The sequence below is a fragment of the Ovis aries genome, unplaced genomic scaffold (genome assembly GCF_016772045.2).
Source record: "Ovis aries strain OAR_USU_Benz2616 breed Rambouillet unplaced genomic scaffold, ARS-UI_Ramb_v3.0 scaffold_85, whole genome shotgun sequence".
Lineage (NCBI taxonomy): Eukaryota > Metazoa > Chordata > Mammalia > Artiodactyla > Bovidae > Ovis > Ovis aries.
In genome coordinates this window covers 896,963-919,712 of record NW_024599827.1, presented here as the reverse complement: position 1 = coordinate 919,712, position 22,750 = coordinate 896,963, and the positions used below count along the sequence as shown (strand labels likewise).

Here is a 22,750-nt window from a genome sequence, read left to right as displayed (position 1 = left end):
AGTCCTTTTGCAAGCGTGGCCTCAGTATTATATCAAGCACACAGCTCCAGATTTCCCTAAAATTTCAAAAATGGAATTAATAAGAGGGTTATTGCAAAAGGGATTTTATTGAAGCAAAACTTCAACATGAAATATGTTGACTGGCAATAAACTGGAGAAGGCAAGATGCCATAAACTGAAAACCTCCATGATTGATTGTAAGAATTGTTTTTTCTTTGTTGTCTAAATGCTGTCTGATGACCATATACAGTAAGTTCCTTACATACAAACGAGGTCCATCCTAAGAGTGTTTTGTAAGTCCAACAAAGTTACCCTAGGTACCCAGCTAACACAATTCACTGCATTGTACCAGCTACATCACTGCTATTTTATGCTTTCTTCTGGACATCCTGGGCTTGAAATAAAGATGCTGTACTACTCTGCTTGCACACAGCATGATCACTGGTTGAGGATGCACACCTGCGACAATGTACGCCGGACATGTGAACTAACTTACTGATTGGACATGCGAGCACACATTCTGATCTCTGAAAGTTTGCAACTTGAAGGTTTATATTTAGGGGACTCACTGTATAGAGATGTATAAATATAAGCATGAGCATAATGACTCATCAAAGGAAATGGATGCTGAGTAAAGTGTGCATACACTATAAAATACAACTTGAAGCATAAGTTTGATGTATTTATAACCAAGGAAGCCATGCTAAATGCTCATTACATACTTACCTAACAATACTTTGTGGCCTTCTTAAAATTTGAGACCTCTTGGGATAATTAGCATGACCCTGCCTCTTCTGAAAGAAGCCTGAACTGATACTTCTCAGGGCAGGCCTTTCAGCTAGAAGTAGTTAGGAGCAGTCATCATCTTTCTAGTTATTTCTTTTAAAAATAACTAATATGGATCAAAATAGGTAAAGGTACTATTGTAGACTTGAGTTGTGAAGATTTGGGGATAAAAGAGCGTCTTGGTTTCTGATCCTCTTTTTCTTTTTCCTGGTATGTAATTTTATTTATTCTTCGGACAACACTAACTTCATTCTTCAGAGTAAGCAGCAGAAGATAAGGGGATTTCCAATATATTTCTTTGTTAAGCCAGCTAACAAATGCCAAAGCTTATTTGTATCTTTCTTTAAGATTTCATGTAAGTGATATCATAGGATATTTCTCTTTCATCTATTTGACTATGCATTAGCATCTCTTCCTTGACTCTTCTCTGCAACCCCAGTCATTTAAGCCTGAAGAGGAGAAAAAAGGAAGCAGCAGCAGCAGGAACAGAGGCTGTTATCCTCTGCCTTTTGCAGTGTGGGAGCATTTATACATTTCCTGGGATCTTTACCCAGCACTAGCTGTCCTACTATAGGAACACAGAGGGTCCTTGAGAGTTCTGAGGATTGAAGGGCTATGAGTGCAGTTCTCAGGAGCTGTGGATTGCATATCACAGTGTAAGCCTGCAGCATATTCACCGGGTGTTGGACCTTAATTTGAAAAAAATAGCACTGGCTAACGAACACATCGAAAGATGCTCAACATCACTCATTATCAGAGAAATGCAAATCAAAACCACTGAGGTACCATTTCACGCCAGTCAGAATGGCTGCTATCCAGAAGTCTACAGGCAATAAATGCTGGAGAGGGTGTGGAGAAAAGGGAACCCTCTTACACTGTTGGTGGGAATGCAAACTAGTACAGCCACTATGAAGAACAGTGTGGAGATTCCTTGAAAAACTGGAAATAGAACTGCCATACGACCCAGCAATCCCACTGCTGGGCATACACACCAAGGAAACCAGAATTGAAAGAGACACGTGTACCCCAATGTTCATCGCAGCACTGTTTATAATAGCCAGGACATGGAAGCAACCTAGATGTCCATCAGCAGATGAATGAATAAGAAAGCTGTGGTACATATACACAATGGAGTATTACTCAGCCATTAAAAAGAATACATTTGAATCAGTTCTAATGAGGTGGATGAAACTGGGGCTTATTATACAGAGTGAAGTAAGCCAGAAAGAAAAACACCAATACAGTATACTAACACATATATATGAAATTTAGAAAGATGGTAACAATAACCCTGTATGTGAGACAGCAAAAGAGACACAGATGTATAGAACAGTCTTTTGGACTCTGTGGGAGAGGGAGAGGGTGGGATGATTTGGGAGAATGGCATTGAAACATGTGTAATATCATATATGAAATAAATCGCCAGTCCAGGTTTGATGCATGATACAGGATGTTTGAGGCTGGTGCACTGGGATGACCCAGAGGGATGGTACAGGGAGGGAGGTGGGAAGGAGGTTCAGGATGGGGAACACGTGTATGCCTGTGGCAGATTCATGTTAATGTATGGCAAAACCGATACAATATTGTAAAGTAATTAACCTCCAATTAAAATAAATAAATTTATATCTAAAAAAAAAGAGAAAGAAAAAATAGCATTAAAACCTGTACAGTACCATATGCAGGATGGATGACAAATGTGGGTTTGATACATGAAGCAGGGCACCCAGGGCACTCTGGGACAGCCTGGAGGGATAGGGTGGAGAGAAGGTGGTGGGGGGTGATTCAGGATGGGGGAGACATATCTATGGCTGATTCATGTGGATATATGGCAAAAACCATCACAATATTGTATTTATCCTCCAATTTAAATAAATAGTTTTAAAATAACAACTTAAAAAACATATCCATAAATCAACACATTGTCTGAATTGTTGATTTTCAAAAACCCTTTTCTGCCAATTACTTTTAAGAGGGATAGGCACTAAGGAGAAGCAAGTTTATCCCCCATAAAAATGATGACTCCTGAAGAACAACACTGGCCTCTGCTTCACTGTGAATTCATCACAGTGGCCTTGTTAATCTGAAGTGTCAGCAGTGCTGGGATCCACAAACCATCAAAAGGTGGCTTCATCAGAGTGCTTCCCTTAGCTTTATTGACCACCCATTTCTGAACCAAGTCATGCAGTTGAAGTCCAGGTACCTGCTTTTGACCTCCTGTGTATGCAGCCAGGGTTTGTGACCCAGAGAGTGGGAAACCTTTTGCAAGAATTGGAATAAAGATATTTTATGAGAAGTGGAGGAGAGGAGTAGTTTGGGTAATTCATATGCACTTGAAAACTGGTTTTCTACCTTGTATTCTCACATCTTCATCACTAAAGATCTTGGACAACATTGAAGTTAATAGAATGGACTCAGAATCAAAAACCAAAACCTCAGGGACTTCCCTGTTGGTCTGGTGGTTAAGACTCAGCATTACCAATGCAGGGACCATGGGTTCAGTCCCTGGTTGGGGAACTCAGGTCCCATATGCTGTATGGCATGGCCTAAAAATAAATGAAAACAAAAGAACAACAAAATGTCATGAAAAAAAATTAAAGGAGGCAGAAAATGCAGTAGATACTTGCATGCATGTGTGCTAAGTCACTTCAGTTGTGTCCAGCTCTGTGACTCTATGCTCCTCTGTCCATCAGGTTCTCCAGACAGGAATACTGGAGTGGGTTGTCATGCTCTCCTCTAGGGGATCATCCCGACCCAAGGATCAGATCGAACCTAAGTCTCTTTTATCTCCTGCATTGGCAGGCGGGTTCTTTACCACTAGCACCACGTGGGAAGCCCAAGTAGATAATTAAATAAACATTAAAAACAATGAAAACCAAATGAACAGATGGGTCAAAAGATAGGTGTCATGTTGGTCTTCCCTTCCCCCAGATCACCTTTCCAGATTCTGACCTCTCCCCGGCACCACCCCCGCTGCCGCCCCCCACCCCCCACCCTCCGCAGCCATAACTCTGCAACCACATGGAGCTTGGCAAGCTATGATGCAGAAGGTCAGCTCAGTGGTAAAACAATCACTGCCCCAACACAGCCGCCGAATCCATCGGACACTACTTGAATTTAATCAAGTCACTTCAGGCTCAATCTCCATCGAGAAACTTGGTGTTTTGTATGCCTTATTCTTTGCGGTGATGAATTTTGCCCCACTTTATTTCATGTTTTGATATTACCTGAATGCTCATGATTTTTTCCTCCTTTAATTTCAAGGTCTAATTCATCCAGTGTAGGGCTCTCTTACCATCTCTAGTTTCCCATCTCATTTTTACTGACAACTCGCTTTATAGCATTCAGTTTTATATCTTCACTGGAACTAGGAAATGAATTTAATCTCACACTTTCCAAAAATCTACTGCAGTCATGGAGATCAGGGCCAAAGTGGTTGGGGTTTTGTGTGTCTGAGGGTAGCCAGAATTATTCTTTGACCACTAATGACTCCTGCAGATCAAGGAGCCTGTGTCCAGTCTTTGAATTTTCCCAGAAAAGTTCCCAGCCTGCCTGTCAGGGATAATCAGGGATGTCTCCTAATGCCTGTTAAATAGTCTGTCCAGGGCACTTGAATTCCTGCAGTTGCTCCAGTGGCAGAGAGAAATCGGCAAAAAACAAAAAAAAAACAACAAAAAAAAAACAACTGCCAAAGCACAGCAGCATGTGGGTTGCAGCCTCTTAAAACCAGATCATTTTGTTGCTTTTTATTAGATTGAATGGAGTTGTAGTTCTGTTGTGTCCTTTGTTCGAGATGGTTAAAGAACCAGTGAGTCAAGTGTAGATTTCAGAGAAGAGGACCTGGGAGATTGTCTGCTCTGACTCCTCATTTTAGAAATAGGCCATAAAAAGCCAAGGCAGTGAGTTAGGAGTAGACCTGGAGCCAGAAATGCAGGTGAATCAGCTCCACTAAGTATGGGAACATTTATAAAATGAAAGGAAATTTGGGAACACATGTAAGAATTAAAGATTTTAAAATTTAAAAACTAAAAAACTAAAAAAAAAAAATAGAATAAAATACCCATGTCAGAGGGAGGGGATATATATACACATACAGCTGATTCACATTGTTGTACAGGAGAAATTAACACAACATTATAAAGCAATTATACTACAATTAAAAATAAAATAAAATACCCCCCCCCAAAAAAAAGGAAACGGAAAGAAAGAAATTATTTAAATAAAGGAGGAGTGTTATTTTGGTTAAACCATCAGCAGTGTTCTTTTAGAGATCGGAAAGAACTAGTGTTCATTTAAAACACAATGTGAGGGACGTCCTTGTTGATTCAGGGGTTGAGATTCTGTGTTTCCAGTGCAGAGAGCATGGGTTCCGTCCCTGGCCGTGGAACTAAGATCTTGCATGCCTTGTGACAGGGGAAATAAATAAATAAATCTTGAATAAAAGCCACTGTGACTGAAGAGGTGACACATGAGAGAGATCTTTGTGTTGATATCACTGTTCTGTGTTTTGGTTGTGGTGATGTGTGACGAAATAGCACAGGACTATAGGCACACATTGTACTGATGTCTGTTTCCTAGTTTGTATATTGTATTATCGTTGGATAAGATGTAACCATTCCATTGGGTAAAATTGAATGAAAGGTATACAGGACCTCTTCACTACTTTTGCAACTTCCTGTGAATCTATAATTATTTCAAAATAAAAAAATAATCTCAAGGCAAATTCAAATTTTATTGTAGTTTAGTTAAGTCTAAGCGTATGATCTGAAGAGGTGAGAAAATTAGTAACATACCTTTAAGTAATAACTACATCATGAAAAAATATAGAGAAAAGTTTTCTTCTTGCCCTTATGACTCCAAACGGTTGAGTAGACCTTACTGGAGCTAGCAATCTTGTTTGCTCCTTTTTATAGACAGCTAAAAAGATCCCCTGGAGGAGGGCATGGCAACCCTCTTCAGTATTCTTGCCTAGAAAATCCCATGGACAGAGGAGCCTGGTGGGCTACAGTCCATAGAGCTGCACAGAGTCAGACACTACTGAAGCAACTTAGCATGCACACACAAAAAGCTTATATATTTATTTCCCCAATTTGAATCAGTGTTTGTAAACTGAGTGGATGTACTGATGTTGTATTGATATCAGATGCAATTACATGTACTAAAATATCTTTTGAAATGAAATGCTTTTAAGATACTTTCATTAAAACTTTATTTTTAAATTTTAGTTATTGAATCAAAAACACTTCAAGGAAGCAAAGGAGAGCACAGCTTTAACAGCCCTGGAGTTTTTGTTGTAGAAAACACAACAGTGGAATTTCAGAAGGGCTCAGAGAGGCAGACCTTTAAGATTCCAGGACCTCTGATGGCTGATTTCATCTTCAAGGTAGGACGAGTCTCTTCATAAAATGTCATGCATCAGGGGCCCAGCATGTCTTGAATTTGGAAAAGAACAAGTTGGTTTGGTCGGCAGCCAGTGACTGTTATCATACAGGGCATGTGTCATTACTATTTCCACCTTGACAGTCAGTTCTTAAAACTCATTCAGCTCTCTCAAGGTTCTGTTCCTTAACCCCAATAGTTAAGAAACAAACTTCATTCTTATAGGGGAATGATTGTTTTGAATTTGTAGTCTCTGGTTGCTGTGTTCAGTTTTAAACCTCTCGATGGAGTTCAGTGAGAATGGTCCGTGGTTAAATGCTCCATGTCTTAAACCACAACTCTTCTGTTGCTCTCCTTGCAAAGCAGAGCAGAGAAGACAGAGGCCCCTCCCTTACCTTCCTTTCCTGTTTCCTCAGTAATGTCTCATCATGAGCACTTGTCTGGACACCTGTCACAAGGTCCCCTCATAAGAACTCTTCTTTCCTGTGACCAGGGCTCTGTGTCCCCTCTCTTGGGTAAATCGGGGACATCTTCTTTCACTCAGAGGACATGAAATGCAGTGGCCAGTGTTTTTCCAAGGTGACACAACCTGAAATTCTTCTGATACAACTGAAAATACTTAAGACAAGCAGAAAGGGGTGTTTCAGTGGATGGTTTTGTCCTATCTATCCGTTTTGGGAAACTCATTCAAAATGGAAAGGGAAGAAAGACAAGAGCTCCAATTGCCAGGAATATATTTACCTGTGAGAAGACCCAGTGCCTTCTAAAGAACTGCTCTATGTTAACTTGTCAAAGTTTCATCAAAGCATTGGCTGTGCCAGCAGAGAAAGACATTTGGAGTTAGAGGAGAGTTGCAAACTGCTGTCCTGTTTGCCAAGTCAGCCTCCAGAGTGACCAGCCAAGTGTCAGTCTGGGTGGATTTGTTGTTTTGAAACTTTGGGTTTTAAATTGTCAACCTTTAAAAAAATCAAGAGATTATTTTAACATTAAAATACCAGTGTTCTTTTTTTTTCCCTGCTTCACTTTAAAAATGGGAAGGTCTGACCACCAGCTTGCGTTCTGCCATGGTGATAGTTGGCTGCAGCTGTGCAACAGCTGCTTTCTCCACAGGGCACACGTCCTCACTTGCCATGGTGCACACCGGGCCCTCGCGTGATCCTGACATTGAAGGCATAGACATTTGTAGACATTTAAGTTGCCATTCCTGGACTTCACTTGCCTTTCCTAGACATTGAAGTGACTTTTGTGTCAGACCCTTGAAGCATCAACCCAACGCTGTTCCTTGACAGCAGTGTTGGGAAAGTCTTCTGGGGAAGCCCTAACTGTCATCTCTCTTTCCTTCTATTCTCTCTAACCCATTGTTGTTCATAAATTCTGGGCTTGGGTTGCTTCTCTTAAGATTTTCCCATTTGATGCTAACGTAGTAAAACCCACACACACAAACACAAACATACCCTCTTAAAAAATTCTCTTTTCATTCCTACTCAGAAGATCTGTATTCCTCTCAAGTCAACTTAGAGACGTCTGACCGAGTAGGAAACAGTACAGTAATGGGATGAGAAAAATAGCCACAAAGGTTAAAATTTTACGGTATGTTTGGTGAAGGTTTTAACATGGAAAATGTGTTGTTTTTTGACCTCATGCATAAACACACATACACACATAAACTATTTACTTTGAGTGTGTCTGTACCCATATACATGTGCATATATGAATATGTGTATGTCTGTGTGTATATACATTTTTTTAAGATTTGAGAGGATGTATTCCAAACTGAAAACACTGAGAAAATAGTGGCTATTTTAGAGGGTATCAGTGTTTTGGGGGAGTGATCTTAGTTTTACCTATAATATTCTAAAATTTAATTCTTAGAAATACAGTCATATATTACATGTGTAGTTAAAATTGGGCTTCCCCTGGTTGCCTCAGTGGTTAAAAAAAAAATCCACCTGCCAATGCAGGAGACATGGGTTCAATCCCTGGGTTGGGAAGATCCCCTGGAGAGGGAAATGGCAACCCTTTCCAATATTCTTGCCTGGGAAATCCCATGGACAGAGGGGCCTGGAGGGCATGGGATCACAAAAAAAGTCGGACACAACTTAGCAACTGAAAAACAACACTCAAAAATTACTTTACACCTTTATGTCCAAATTCTATATTCACCTCTTAATAGGATGCATTTTAGCATGTTTCCACTGTATGAATTTGTATTCAGTCTTCTATTTTCCTGTCTCTTGAGTTCTAGTTTTCTCAGATTAAATAAACAATTCTGGGTTTTAACTTCAATTTCTGGAAAGCTTTTGATCTCTCTTGACTAGAAAGGTTTTTTTTAAAAAAATATATTGTTTATCAAAGAGGGTGTTACACACAACTGTCTGACTCATGTGTAAATAAAGCCTCACTTCCATGCCCAAACCATTTTCTTTCATGAATGCGGTATACTTGGTGGGAGAGAATTTGGCAAATCAGAGATGCTGTGATGAAGCAAGAATAATTCTGATGGTTTTCCCTGACTTACAAGCTTGTCCAAATTCTGTGGGTTTCTAGGAAATATCCTTTTCCATGGGTTACTTTTTTTTTGGTCAGAGCACTGTAGTACTACCCAGCCTGTGTTGTTACTAAGATTGGAAACTCGGTTTCCATTCATCTCTCCTTGGCCTATGAGGCAATCAGGTAATGGCTCTCCTTTGAGTGGGAAGTTAAGAATGTGTGTGAGGTCCCTGATGATGGTCAGCCTTGTATTTCACTGTATCTGTTTCCATTCCAATCAACTAAGAACAACAGCTGATCTTAAAAAAATATATATATATATATAGGAAGAACTGGCTTCAACCCGAGAGAAAGTGAAGACCAGCTCTACCCCACAGTTCCATTTCAGTTCAGATCAGTTGCTCAGTCACGTCTGAATCTTTGCGACCCCATGTGCCATACGCCAGGCTTCCCTGTTCCTCACTAACTCCCAGAGTCTGCTCAAACTCATGTACATCGAGTCGATGATGCCATCCAACCACCTCAGCTTATGTCATCCCCTTCTCCTCCTGCCTTCAGTCTTTCCCAGCATCAGGATCTTTTCCAATGAGTCAGTTCTTTGCATCAGTGGCCAAAGTATTGGAGTTTCAGCTTCAGCATCAAGTCCTTCCAGTGAATATTCAGGACTGATTTCCTTTAGGATTGACTGGTTTGATCTTGCAGTCCAAGGGACTTTCAAGAGTCTTCTCCAACACCACAGTTCAAAAGCATCAATTCTTCGGCACTCAGCTTTCTTCGTGGTCCAGCTCTCACATCCATACATGCATAATGGATAAATCATGGATACATGGACCTTTTTTGGCAAAGTAATGTCTCTGCTTTTTATATGCTGTCTAGGTTGCTTTTATTCCAAGCAACAAGCATCTTTTCATTTCATGGCTACAGTTACCATCTGCAGTGATTTTGGAACCCAAGAAAAAGTTTGTCACTGTTTCCACTGTTTCTCCATCTATTTGCCATGAAGTGCAGAGACTGGATGCCATGATCTTAGTTTTTTGAATGTTGAGTTATAAGCCAGCTTTTTCACTCTCCTCTTTCACTTTCATCAAAAAACTCTTCAGTTCCTCTTCACTTTCTGCCATAAGGGTGATGTCATCTGCATATCTGAGGTTATTGATATTTCTCCTGGCAATCTTGATTCCAGCTTGTGCTTCATCCAGCCCAGCATTTCGCATGATGTACTTTGCATGTAAGTTGAATAGACAGGGTGACAATATACAGCCTTGATGTACCCCTTTCCCAATTGGGAACCAGTCTGTTGTTCTATGTCCGGTTCTAACTGTTGCTTCCTGACCTGCATGCAGATTTCTCAGGAGGCAGGTAAGGTGGTCTGGTAGTCCCATCTCTTTAAGAATTTTCCACAGTTTGTTGTGATCCACACAGTCAAAGACTTTGGTGTAGTCAATAAAGCAGATGTTTTCTGGAACTCTGTTGCTTTTTTCCTATGATCCAATGGATGTTGGCAATTTGATCTCTGATTCTTCTGCCTTTTCTAATCCAGCTTGAACATCTGGAAGTTCTTGGTTCATGTACTGGTTCTCCAAGTCTGGCTTAGAGAATTTTGAGCATTACTTTGCTAGCATGTGAGATGAGTACAGTTGTGTGGTAGTTTGAACATTCTTTGGCATTGCCTTTCTTTGGGATTAGAATGAAAACTGACCTTTTCCAGTCCTGTGGCCACTGCTGAGTTTTCCAAATTTGCTGGTATATTGAGTGTAGCACTTTCACTGCATCATCTTTTTGGATTTGAAAGAGCTCAGCTATAATTATATCACCTCCATCAGCTCTACCCCACAGAGTGCTGTTAATAATTTCGCTCAGTCCTGGGTGCACTGAAATACAAAGGCACCCTTTGCATACAGTTCCTAGATTAGACCTCATTTCATGGACATCTCCACTATCTCCAGGAGGTAGTGAAGGACAGGAAGCCCGTTGCACTGCTTCCATGGGGTCGCAAAGTGTCGGACTCACCTTAGCAACAACAGCAACAACAACATGGACTTTCAATAAATGGAATGTTGAAAACAACTATATTCTGATGTGATGAGTAAAATATGAAGGCATCTATGGGATGCTGGATTCTTTTGTGGCTATTGTGCTGATTCTAAAATCTGGCAACTCACTGCAGCAATGAGATGGAATTTCTTTTTTTATACTTTTTCAGAAGCTGTATTTTCATGATTGGACTTTTCTTGAAAAAGTGCACTTTTTCTTCTTCCCAGTGGATTTCTCACTAAGCATCCTTATTTTCCTGAATGATCTATTTCTAGTGGACGACTCTTGTCACTCTGTTACTGAGTCACACTATTTTGCATGTGAGCTCCTGAGATACTCTTATTTTGCTTCTGCAATATGTGTATGTGGCCTTGTAGTAGAGCCTGAAGTCAGGCAAGTTGATTCCTCCAGTTCCATTCTTCTTTCTCAAGATTGCTTTGGCTATTCGAGGTTTTTTGTATTTCCATACAAATCTTGAAATTATTTGTTCTAGTTCTGTGAAAAATATTTCTGGTAGCTTGATAGGAATTGCATTGAATTTGTAAATTGCTTTGGGTAGTATACTCATCTTCACTATATTGATTCTTCCGATCCATGAACATGGTATATTTCTCCATCTATTAGTGTCCTCTTTGATTTCTTTCATCAGTGTTTTATAGTTTTCTATATATAGGTCTTTAGTTTCTTTAGGTAGATATATTCCTAAGTATTTTATTCTTTTCGTTGCAATGGTGAATGGAATTGTTTCCTTAATTTCTTTTTCTACTTTCTCATTATTCGTGTATAGGAATGCAAGGGATTTCTGTTTGTTAATTTTATATCCTGCAACTTTACTATATTCATTGATGAGCTCTAGTAATTTTCTGGTGGAGTCTTTAGGGTTTTCCATGTAGAGGATCATGTCATCTGCAAACAGTGATAGTTTTACTTCTTCTTTTCCAATTTGGATTCCTTTTATTTCTTTTTCTGTTCTGATTGCTGTGGCCAAAACTTCCAGAACTATGTTGAATAGTAGCGTTGAAAGTGGGCACCCTTGTCTTGTTCCTGACTTTAGGGGAAATGCTTTCAATTTTTCACCATTGAGGATAATGTTTGCTGTGGGTTTGTCATAAATAGCTTTTATTATGTTGAGGTATGTTCCTTCTATTCCTGCTTTCTGGAGAGTTTTTATCATAAATGGATGTTGAATTTTGTCAACTGACTTCCGGCTCTACTACAAAGCCACAGTCATCAAAACAGTATGGTACTGGCACAAAGACAGACATATAGATCAATGGAACAAAATAGAAAGCCCAGAGATAAATCCACACACATATGGACACCTTATCTTTGACAAAGGAGGCAAGAATATACAATGGAGTAAAGACAATCTCTTTAACAAGTGGTGCTGGGAAAACTGGCCAACCACTTGTAAAAGAATGAAACTAGATCACTTTCTAACACCGCACACAAAAATAAACTCAAAATGGATTAAAGATCTAAATGTAAGACCAGAAACTATAAAACTCCTAGAGGAGAACATAGGCAAAACACTCTCAGACATAAATCACAGCAGGATCCTCTATGATCCACCTCCCAGAATTCTGGAAATAAAAGCAAAACTAAACAAATGGGATTTAATTAAAATTAAAAGCTTCTGCACAACAAAGGAAAATATAAGCAAGGTGAAAAGACAACCTTCTGAATGGGAGAAAATAATAGCAAATGAAGCAACTGACAAACAACTAATCTCAAAAATATACAAGCAACTTATGCAGCTCAATTCCAGAAAATAAACGACCCAATCAAAAAATGGGCCAAAGAACTAAATAGACATTTCTCCAAAGAAGACATACAGATGGCTAACAAACACATGAAAAGATACTCAACATCACTCATTATTAGAGAAATGCAAATCAAAACCACAATGAGGTACCACTTCACACCAGTCAGAATGGCTGCGATCCAAAAATCTGCAAGCAATAAATGCTGGAGAGGGTGTGGAGAAAGGGAAACCCTCCTACACTGTTGGTGGGAATGCAAACTGGTACAGCCACTATGGAGAACAATGTGGAGATTCCTTAAAAAATTGCAAATAGAACTACCTTATGACCCAGCAATCCCACTGCTGGGCATACACACCGAGGAAACCAGAATTGAAAGAGACACATGTACCCCATTGTTCATTGCAGCACTGTTTATAATAGCCAGGACATGGAAACAACCTAGATGTCCATCAGCAGATGAATGGATAAGAAAGCTGTGGTACATATACACAATGGAGTATTACTCAGCCGTTAAAAAGAATTCATTTGAATCAGTTCTGATGAGATGGATGAAACTGGAGCCGATTATACAGAGTGAAGTAAGCCAGAAAGAAAAACACCAATACAGTATACTAACACATATATATGGAATTTAGAAAGATGGCAATGACGACCCTGTATGCAAGACAGGAAAAAAGACACAGATGTGTATAACGGACTTTTGGACTCAGAGGGAGAGGGAGAGGGTGGGATGATTTGGGAGAATGGCATTCTAACATGTATACTATCATGTAAGAATCGAATCGCCAGTCTATGTCTGACGCAGGATACAGCATGCTTGGGGCTGGTGCATGGGGATGACCCACAGAGATGTTATGGGGAGGGAGGTGGGAGGGGGTTTCATGTTTGGGAACGCATGTAAGAATTAAAGATTTTAAAATTAAAAAAAATAAAAAACTAAAAAAAAAAGAAAAGAAAAGAAAAAATCTGTGACAGTAAAAAGAGATGTTTAAACCTAAAAAAAAAAAAATGTGTATGTGGCCACCCTGTAGCAGTAGAGAGTCTGGAGCCTGTGGTTGACGCTGTGTGCTGTATTGGTGGGACCCTGAGGCGCTATCCTTTCAGTAAGAATTTACTGGGTATCTGTAAGTAGATGTTTGTGAATATCTGCTTTCAGTACATGTGTATGAGAATAATCTAGTAAAATAAACGTAAGTGGCTTTGAGAAAGGTATCTATTTCCATGGTTAACTATTTTAATAAAGATTGCTGGTGGCTTTTCCTGTCTTTAAAAGGTATGTCTCTCTTCAAGGAAAAAAAAAAAAGTTTTCCTCATAGTCTGAAATCTTCCTTTTTATGTTAGTTGTCTCTTCTTTCTTCTATTTGGATATTTTGTATTTCTGTAGAAAAATATTTTCTCATTTCTTCTTTTTTTAATGTCTTTTACTGTGGTAAAATGAAAAATGTTTTTATTTCACCATGGTTCACTGTACAGCTCAGTGGCACTAAGTACATTCATGTTGATTTTCGGCTGGGCAAGCCTGTCTCTGGTTTCGTCCAACCACAGCTCTGGATACTGTGTATGTTTTCTACCTACACGGTCTCTCTTTTCTTTCTGGGGAGCTATGGCAGCTCATCTAACTTACCCAGGGATGAGAGGGTTTGAAACTATCTGTTTTCCTCTCTCTCAAAGAGAAGATTTTAGCCTTGCAGTGTGGTGCAGATGGTGGCTAAATCCCCATGTCCACATGTGTTTCAAAACACAGCAGAACAGTTTTCAGAGTCAGGGCATGCGTTCACTTCCTGAACCTACAGTAACAAAGCGCAGTAAACTGGGTGGCTTAAACAATAGATGTTTATTGATCTCACAGTTTTGGAGGCTAGAAGTCCAAAATGAAGATGTGGGCAGGACTGTTTCCTTGAAAGGGATATGAAAGAGAATTTGTTCATGCCTCTCTCCTCACTTCTTAAATCTTCAGCTTTTCTACCTTTTCTTTATATCACTTTGCTTCTGTGCATGTCCACATCTGTGCCCAAATGTCTCACTTTATATAAGTGAGACGGGCTGGGACCTGGAACCTTTCACTGCAATGATTGCACCTGGACACACCTCTCATGTGACAAAATACAAATAAATTATATGGGGCTAAAAATAACTGTGTGCATGCACAGTTGGGGCAGATTCTGGACAAAAGATCCAAAGAGACTGAAAAGCCCAATTGCCACTTTTGAAGAGCCTGGAGCAAAATTGGGTTTAGGAACAAAGGCAGAGTATTGAGCATGCCCCCTGCACACGCCACTACCTAAGGGGTGTGCAGACCACCTAAGTCACCCCTCCAGTCTGACCTCCTGGACACACCCCTACCCTCACCCCGGTAAGGATTGCGTCTCGCTCCCTTAGGGAGCAGGGGAATCTGTTGTTTGTTCTCTTTCCCAGCGCTGCAGAAGGAGCTAGCTGCAATAACGTCTCGCCTAAATTTTTTATCTTACCTCTGATCAATTTCTATTGACCAAGGAGGCCAAGAACCCTGGTCGGTAACATAAGGACACCAGTCACACTGGGTTGGGCCCATCCTAATGACCTCATCTTAGCTTTACTAGACCTGCAAAAACCCTATTTCCAAATAAGATCATTTCTGAGGTTCTGTGAGTTTGAACTTCAACAAAACTTTTTGTGGGGGATAAAGTTCAGTGCCTAACAGAAAATAAAATTTACCTTTCTCATCATTCCTCTCAGTCAGAATTCCATCTCATTTTAAGCGTGTGCCGTGAATCACAGAGGTAGAAACGTTTGCAATTTATTATTTTCTTGAAAAGTGTCCAATTCATCTAATTTTTCAAATTTAACTTTTGAAATGTAATCATAGCCTTCCTTTATCACTAAAACAAAACAAAACAGCAACAACAAAAAACTCATCTGTACCTATGTCTCTTTCATTCCTAAACGTGTTCTCTGGTTCCTTGTCTAATTTTTGTTTGTTCAAACCATCCAAAGGCTTGTCTCTGAGGTACCTAAGAACTAGATTTTAGTCTTGTTAACTCTCAGAGTTTATAAAGAATTCTATTCATGTAAATTTTAGTTTTTGTTTCTTTTCTCTTTACATGGGTTTTATCTTGGTATTGTATTTTTAATTTCTAGAGTTAAATTCTTAATTCATTTTCAACGTTTGTTCTCCATTAAATTTATTTATGGCTATCAGTCCCCATACAGAAGTTCTTAATTTTGTTGGGCTATAGGTTGTTTATTTTAAACTTTATATGTAAGCTATTTGTATCCTGGCTAGAAAATCTTTTCTTTATTCTGGATCATAAAAATATTCTTGTTTATTTTTGTCTAGAAACATTACTATTTTACGTTTCACACTGAGAGGTATATACTAGAATTGATACTTGTATATGAAATAGAATCAGTATCTTTTCCCCCATGACTATCCAGTTGAACCAAAATCATTAGGTGGAAAAGACAATCCTTTCCCCATCTATCTTACATTCCAAATTATATATGTGTGGCTTGATTTTTACATTCTCTTCTGACCTATTCATCTATATGCAGCAATACCATTGTGACTTAATTACTGTAACATTAGAACAAGTCAGTATCTGCCAGTGTAATTTCTTAAGCTTTGTTCTTGAATACTATCTTTGATATTCTTACCTCCTTCCCTTTCCGTGTCAACTTTGAAATATGCTTCTAAACTTTTATTCTACTTATTTTGATTTGAATTACTTTCAAATCTGTAGGTCAATTTTGAGAAAATTCACCTTCCAATATCGTCTTCCAGTCCATAAATATGGTATAGTCATCCCTTTATTTAGTTATTTTGAAATTCTTCTCAATAATGGTTATAATTTTCAGTGTGTATGTTTTGCATATCTTTTATTAATTTCCAAATATTTGATTATTATTTTGATGCTGTTGTAAATGTTTTACGTTTTTTTTCTATTTGTTTTCTGCTGGAGAATGAAAATCTAATTGGTTTCTATATATTGACATTATATTCTCACTGCATTCACATGTTAATACTAATAGTTTGTTAATTCTTTTGGATTATGTACATACACAATTATGACACTCACAAATAATGAGTTTGGTTTTTTCTTTTCCAGTTGTTGTATACTTTAAAGAAATTTTCTTGCATTGTTGTTATTGTTCACTCACTAAGTCATGTCCTACTCTTTGAGACCCCATGACTATATGCAGCATGCCAGGCTTCCCTGTCTTTCCCTATTTCCTGGAGTTTGCTGAGATTCATGTCCACTGAGTCAGTGATGCTATCTAACCACCTTATCCTCTGCCACCCTCTTTTCCTCCTGCCCTCAGTTTTTCCCATCATCAGGTTCTTTTCCAATGAGTTGGCTCTTCACATCAGGTGGCAAGTATTGGAGCTTTCTTGCATTACTTAGGACATTTAGTACAATGTTCAATAGAAGTAGTGATTATGTTTTTTTCTTTCTTTCCTTTTAATATAGTGAACTACATTGATTTGGGGATGTTAAACTGATCTTACCTTCCTGTAATAAACTATAAAATACATTGAAAAATACTTCCTCTATTCTGTAACAGTTTGTGTGAGTTTGTTGTTATCTAATTAGTCAGATGTTTGATTTCCTTATGTGTCAGTTTTGTTTCAAGGAACTTGTCTTTTTCAACTAGCTTTTTGAAAGTTATTAACATAGTTTTTTTTAATAGTATTGTTATTATGTAGAGAATCTGTGGTGAGTCTCATTCCTAACATTGATTATTTGTCCCTACTCTTTTTTTTTTTTAATCATTCATGTTGGAGTGCTTTCAGTTTTATTAAACTTTTCAGAGAAACACTGTTTGGCTTTATAAGCCACTAATATGTAATTTAATTCTCATATCATTAATATCTGCCTTTGTCTTTATTATTACCATCTCTGTACTTTCTCTGGATCCAATATGCTTTTCTTTTTCTAACTTTTTGAAATGGATGGTTAGATCAGTGATTTTTCATCCAATTTTTCCATAACATACAATTTTAACTCTATAAATTTCCCTCAAAGCATGCCTTAAATTTCATTCCACAAAGCTTAATATGAAATCTTTTCCTTCATCATTCAGTTAAATTGTATTATAATTTTCATAGTGATATATTATTTGACTTGTATATTTACAAGTGTAGTGTCCAAGTATTTCAGAATTTTCAAGAAATCACATCATTTTATACCTTAATTCTACTGTAGTCAGAGAACATTATATAATTTCAATGTTTTGAAATTTGTGAAAATAATTTGTGGCAAATTTTGGAAGAGTATGATATGTAGTCTTCTGTTGTTGGGCACAGCATTCTACATATACCAATTCAGTTTAGTTCAGTTGCTCAGTCATGTCCGACTCTTTGCAACCCCATGAATCGCAGCGCGCCAGGCCTCCCTGTCCATCACCAACTCCCAGAGTTCACTCAGACTCACGTCCATCAAGTCAGTGATGCCATCCAGCCATCTCATCCTCTGTCATCCCCTTCTCCTCCTGCCCCCAATCCCTCCCAGCATCAGAGTCTTTTCCAATGAGTCAACTCTTCGTATGAGGTGGCCAAAGTACTGGAGCTTCAGCTTTAGCATCATTCCTTCCAAAGAAATCCTAGGGTTGATCTCCTTCAGAATGGACTGGTTGGATCTCCTTGTAGTCCAAGGGACTCTCAAGAGTCTTCTCCAACACCACAGTTCAAAAGCATCAGTTCTTCAGTGCTCAGCCTTCTTCACAGTCCAACTCTCACATCCATACATGACCACAGGAAAAACCATAGCCTTGACTAGACGGACCTTAGTCGGCAAAGTCATGTCTCTACTTTTGAATATGCTATCTAGGTTGGTCATAACTTTTCTTCCAAGGAGTAAGCATCTTTTAATAGATATATCAATTAGGTCATATTTATTAATGGTTTTATTCAAAATTATAACCTTACTGAGTTTTATCTCCTTATTCTGTTACCACAAGAGACCTGATAAAACTACCACTATGACTGTGGAGGTGTCTGTATTTTTTCTATTCTTGTCAACTTGTGAATTACATATTTTGAAGCTTGGTGGCTAGGTATACTAACTTTTAGAATCATTAGCTCTTGTAGTGACTTGACCTCTTTGTCATTGTGAAACTCTTTCTTGAAGATACCTCTCCACTGTCTTCTGGCTTCCATTTAGTCTGTTGAGACATCAGTTGTCAGACTTGTTTTTGTCCCTTAGAAGGTAATGTATCTTATTGGTCTGTTTTCAACCATTTTCTCTTGGTTTTTCATCAATTTGACTATTGATGGAATTAGTAACTTTCTTCTGCTTGAGCTTCATGGTGCTTCGTGAATCTAAAAAACTCTTAACTTCTTAGACTCCTTAGAAGTCTTTTCTGACTCTGTAACCTCATCCCATCCCTGTAACTCTGCCTTCTTCCACACACATCTCCGGTCTGGAATTTTTCATTTGATAATTTTACAACTTTTTGCTGTTTTATAAGTAAGTACATCACACTTTTCTTTTTCAGTCAAGTCTTATTTATATTTAGTAGTAAGCTTTACTGATCATTTCATCATTACTGTTTCCTGCATATCATTGCTTTCTTGTGCATTTATGTTAGTTGTTTTCCAGTATACCCTTAAGTAGTTTCTTTTTCTAGTCTTTGAGGGGTCAAGTTTCTGTCATTTTGTTTCTGAGGAAAACTTTATTTCACTGATTACTGATTGTTAATTTGATCTTAGATTGTTTATAAGTCGACAACTGATCGTTGCTTGGTAGTGAATAATTTGGTTGTAGAATTCTAGATTAAAAACTATTGTCCCTCATCGTCTTAAAGGTGTTTGTTTTCTTGTATCCATTATTGCCTATGAGAAATCTGATGCCATTCTGATTCTCACTCCTTTGTAGGGAATCATCTTTTTTCTGATAACTTTTAGAATTTCTCTTTGTCTTTGTTGTTCCATTTTTAAATGATGCCTGCTCAGAACTTTATGAATATTTTTAGACTGAGTACTTCTGTCTTTCCCACATTGCACAGCTCATGGGCTCTTAGTTCCCTGACCTGGGATCAAACCTGCACCCCTCACAGTGGAAGCACAGAGTCTTAACCACTAGACCATCAGGGAAGTCCCTCTCTTCTTTCTCTTTAACTCTATGTAATACTGGCATTTCTGGTTCTGTTCCCCACAAGCTTAATCTTTGTTTTCCCTCTATTTTTCTCTTTGTGTTGCATTCCAGGACTTTTCCTCAATTCACTCATTTGTTCAATCAGTAGAGAAGAAAAGAAAGATGGGAGAGGACTTGCTGAAATAAAATAAGCTGAAAGTAAACTTATCTTTGTCTGTAACTGCCTTCTCATGCTCAGCAACGCACCTTCTCTTTGTTAACTAGATGCAGCAAGGCTCATAGGCAAACACTGTGGATTTGTGTACGTTTCGAGTTTCTGTAATTGTGCTTTCAGAAGGCTCTGCTAAAAGATGCTTAGGGATGTTGTTATTAAAAACGTAAGATTCCTAATTATGTGCCATGTTGAAGCAAACCCAGATTACATCTCAGTTCCTGTTCTCATAGAAATTAAAATCGTATGTATCAGGAAGAAAAAATGTTAAACAGACTGAAAACTCTAAAAAAAATTGGTACAGATGAACTTATTTGCAAAGAAGGAATACATGAACGTAGAGAACAAACTTACAGATACCAAGCAGGGAAGAGGAGGTGGGATGAATTGGAAGACTGGGGTTGACATGTATATGCTACTATGTATAAAATAGATAACTAATAGGAACTTACTGTATAGCACAGGGAACTTTACTCAATGCTCTGTGATGACCTAAATGGGAAAGAAAGCCAAAACAGCGGATATATGTATACAAATGGCTGATTCACTTTGCTGTACAACAGAAACTAACAGCATTGTAAAGCAACTATATGCCAATACATTTTTTTTTTTAAAGTCTGCCTACGTTTTTGTGAACTCATTCACAAGCATGGAATTACCTAGGAAAATGACTCCAGGGAGAATGGTTGAAGATCTTCTGAAATCCTGTTTATGACAAATTTAATTGAAATGCTATCACATCTTAACATTCCGGGAATCTTTGTGTATGAGAATGTGTTGTGATAGACACGTTTATCTACCTAAGTGACTTGTATTCACCTCATGTTGAAAGATGTGGAAGGCGCTGTTTCATTGCATGCAGATATGTTATCACAGTTCTCTCTGTCCAGACCAGGTACACTGTGGCTAAGGACAGTGTGGTCCAGTTCTTCTTCTACCAGCCAATCAGCCATCAGTGGAGACAAACTGACTTCTTTCCCTGCACTGTGACATGTGGAGGAGGTGAGGCACAGGCTTTGTTCCTAAATATTTAGAGCTCAGAGTTAAAAATAACATGTTTGTGTTTTTGAAGCTGACTTTTAAGTTAGTGTGCTAATTAGAGACATGTAACCACGCAGCATCTTACTCCACGGCCTGGGACCCAGTGGGGTTAATGAACATGCATCTGCCTTATTCCTGAAAACAGGTGAAAACTGGATTTAGAGAACACCCTTTCCTTTGAGCAAAGAACTGGAAACATGTTTGCATGTCTCTCATGGACCCCAAAATAAGAGCAAAGAGATAGGGAGGCTTTCAAATTCTATGTCTTTTAAAATTCTAATCCTAAAGAATTCTTTTTGATTCTAATTATCTATGAGAAAAACAGCAAATATCTCTTTAGTTTTAATTTATTTTCTAGCTTTCACACACAGTTAAATATGTGTTTTCATTTGGACACCGAAGTTAAAAGAGATGCTTTCCATTCTGGAAGGGACATGTACAATGGGATTCAGCTTAGTTCAGTTGGCTCAGTTCTTGGGAGGAGAATAGGTTTTCTCATATTTGGATGCCCAAGGAAAGCCACAATCAGCCTGCTGGTCAGGATTCCAGCCTTCATGGGACTCGCCTAGCTGTGAGTCCATCACCAAAGATGGTGTTTTCTGTGAGGACAGAAGGAACATGTTAGGCTCTTTTTGGAGTTTCCCCCAACATCCTGCCATTTCCTGTATACCAGCAGAATTTTAGTACATTTGTTCTTAATGTAGGAAAGCAGTCTGTCTTATTTCTTTCTCTTTTAGTTATCTGTGTACTGTGACAAAATTAAGGAGGAAAATTAATTGTCTCTCCCCCCAAATTATAAACACCTGCATGCTCTTTGTCTCCTTCTAGAAATATGTTTCCATTTAGAACAAAGAAATTTTTCTTTGACTCGAGTAGCTATAATTTCATTCTGTTATTATTTTGGGGGAAATACACACACATAAAACCCACAAGGAAAGCATTACCAAAATCTAATTATATTAGTAATCGAATCTACATGATTTATGTAAATGGCATTTCAGAGTTTGGGATAATGAGGAAGACTAGTATGCTGGCCTCCGAGTACTTGGGTGGACTTCCCCGGTCTTGTCTGCAGTCATCTGTGTGGGACACGTGAGGTTAGTTCAGGGAAAGTACTCGGATTGGCACTGCCATCTGATGTTGCAGACTTTCTGGCAGATATTGGCGCCCAAGTCGTATTTTATTGACGCCATTTGGATTTTCGTTCCTGTGGTTTTTGACCTTGCTTTTTATAATGCATACCAGTCTGTCCTTCTACACTCAGCTTGCATTTAAGCCACAACTTGTAGGAAGCTGTCTAGTGTTTTATAAAATCAGATTGCTCTCAGCCATTGGGCCTTTAAATGTATTTTTGGAACTTTATACCAGTTGACTAAGGCTGAGAACTTAATTTTGGACTCTTTTTTTCTTCTGAAGAGCTCATTCTGGTTTTGAAAAATTACCTTTTTAAAAAAACTTAACATGACACTTATATAGTGACTGGAAGCTTGGAATTAGATCTTTCAGGAAATAGAAGCATCATTTTGTGAGTTGTTTTTTGAATTTACAGCTCTTATCCATATGGAATGTTCACTTTCCTCAGAGACTGTAAAAACTTACTGAATAGAATCAGGAATAAGTTTTCATTCCTTCTTCTTTGAAGGATTATGAAGCAGGGGTTGATGTAGATGGGAGGGTTTTGTTCCCCTGTATAGGAAATGCTATTTCCCCAGTTAGAAAGTTCATTGTTGTCAGAGGTAACCTAGGTACCCCAGGGCAGGAAATGAGTAAAGTGTACTAGCAATGGAATATTATACAGAAGAATGAAACAACAGCTCAGTACAAGGGTGCTTCTCAAAAATGTAACGTTGAGTGAGAAAAGTAGTAAACAAAAGATGATTTAAGACACAGTATCATTTATTTAGTCAAAGCAGATACACATGAAACAATATTACAAAAGATGGATGTATATTTAACACATTAACAATAAATAG

General features: G+C 38.4%; 1 protein-coding gene across 4 annotated transcripts in view; it reads left to right on the top strand.

Annotated features, from left to right (window-relative positions):
* The window catches only part of ADAMTSL3 (ADAMTS like 3), a 381,800-nt gene that overhangs the window by 202,344 nt on the left and 156,706 nt on the right, over nucleotides 1-22,750 (top strand). For all 4 annotated transcript variants that reach the window (XM_042242633.1, XM_060408762.1, XM_027957113.2 and 1 more), the window contains exons 9-10: nucleotides 6,009-6,166; nucleotides 20,627-20,738. In XM_042242633.1, the coding sequence (XP_042098567.1) occupies nucleotides 6,009-6,166; nucleotides 20,627-20,738 (270 nt within the window). The remainder of the gene's footprint in view (nucleotides 1-6,008; nucleotides 6,167-20,626; nucleotides 20,739-22,750) is intronic.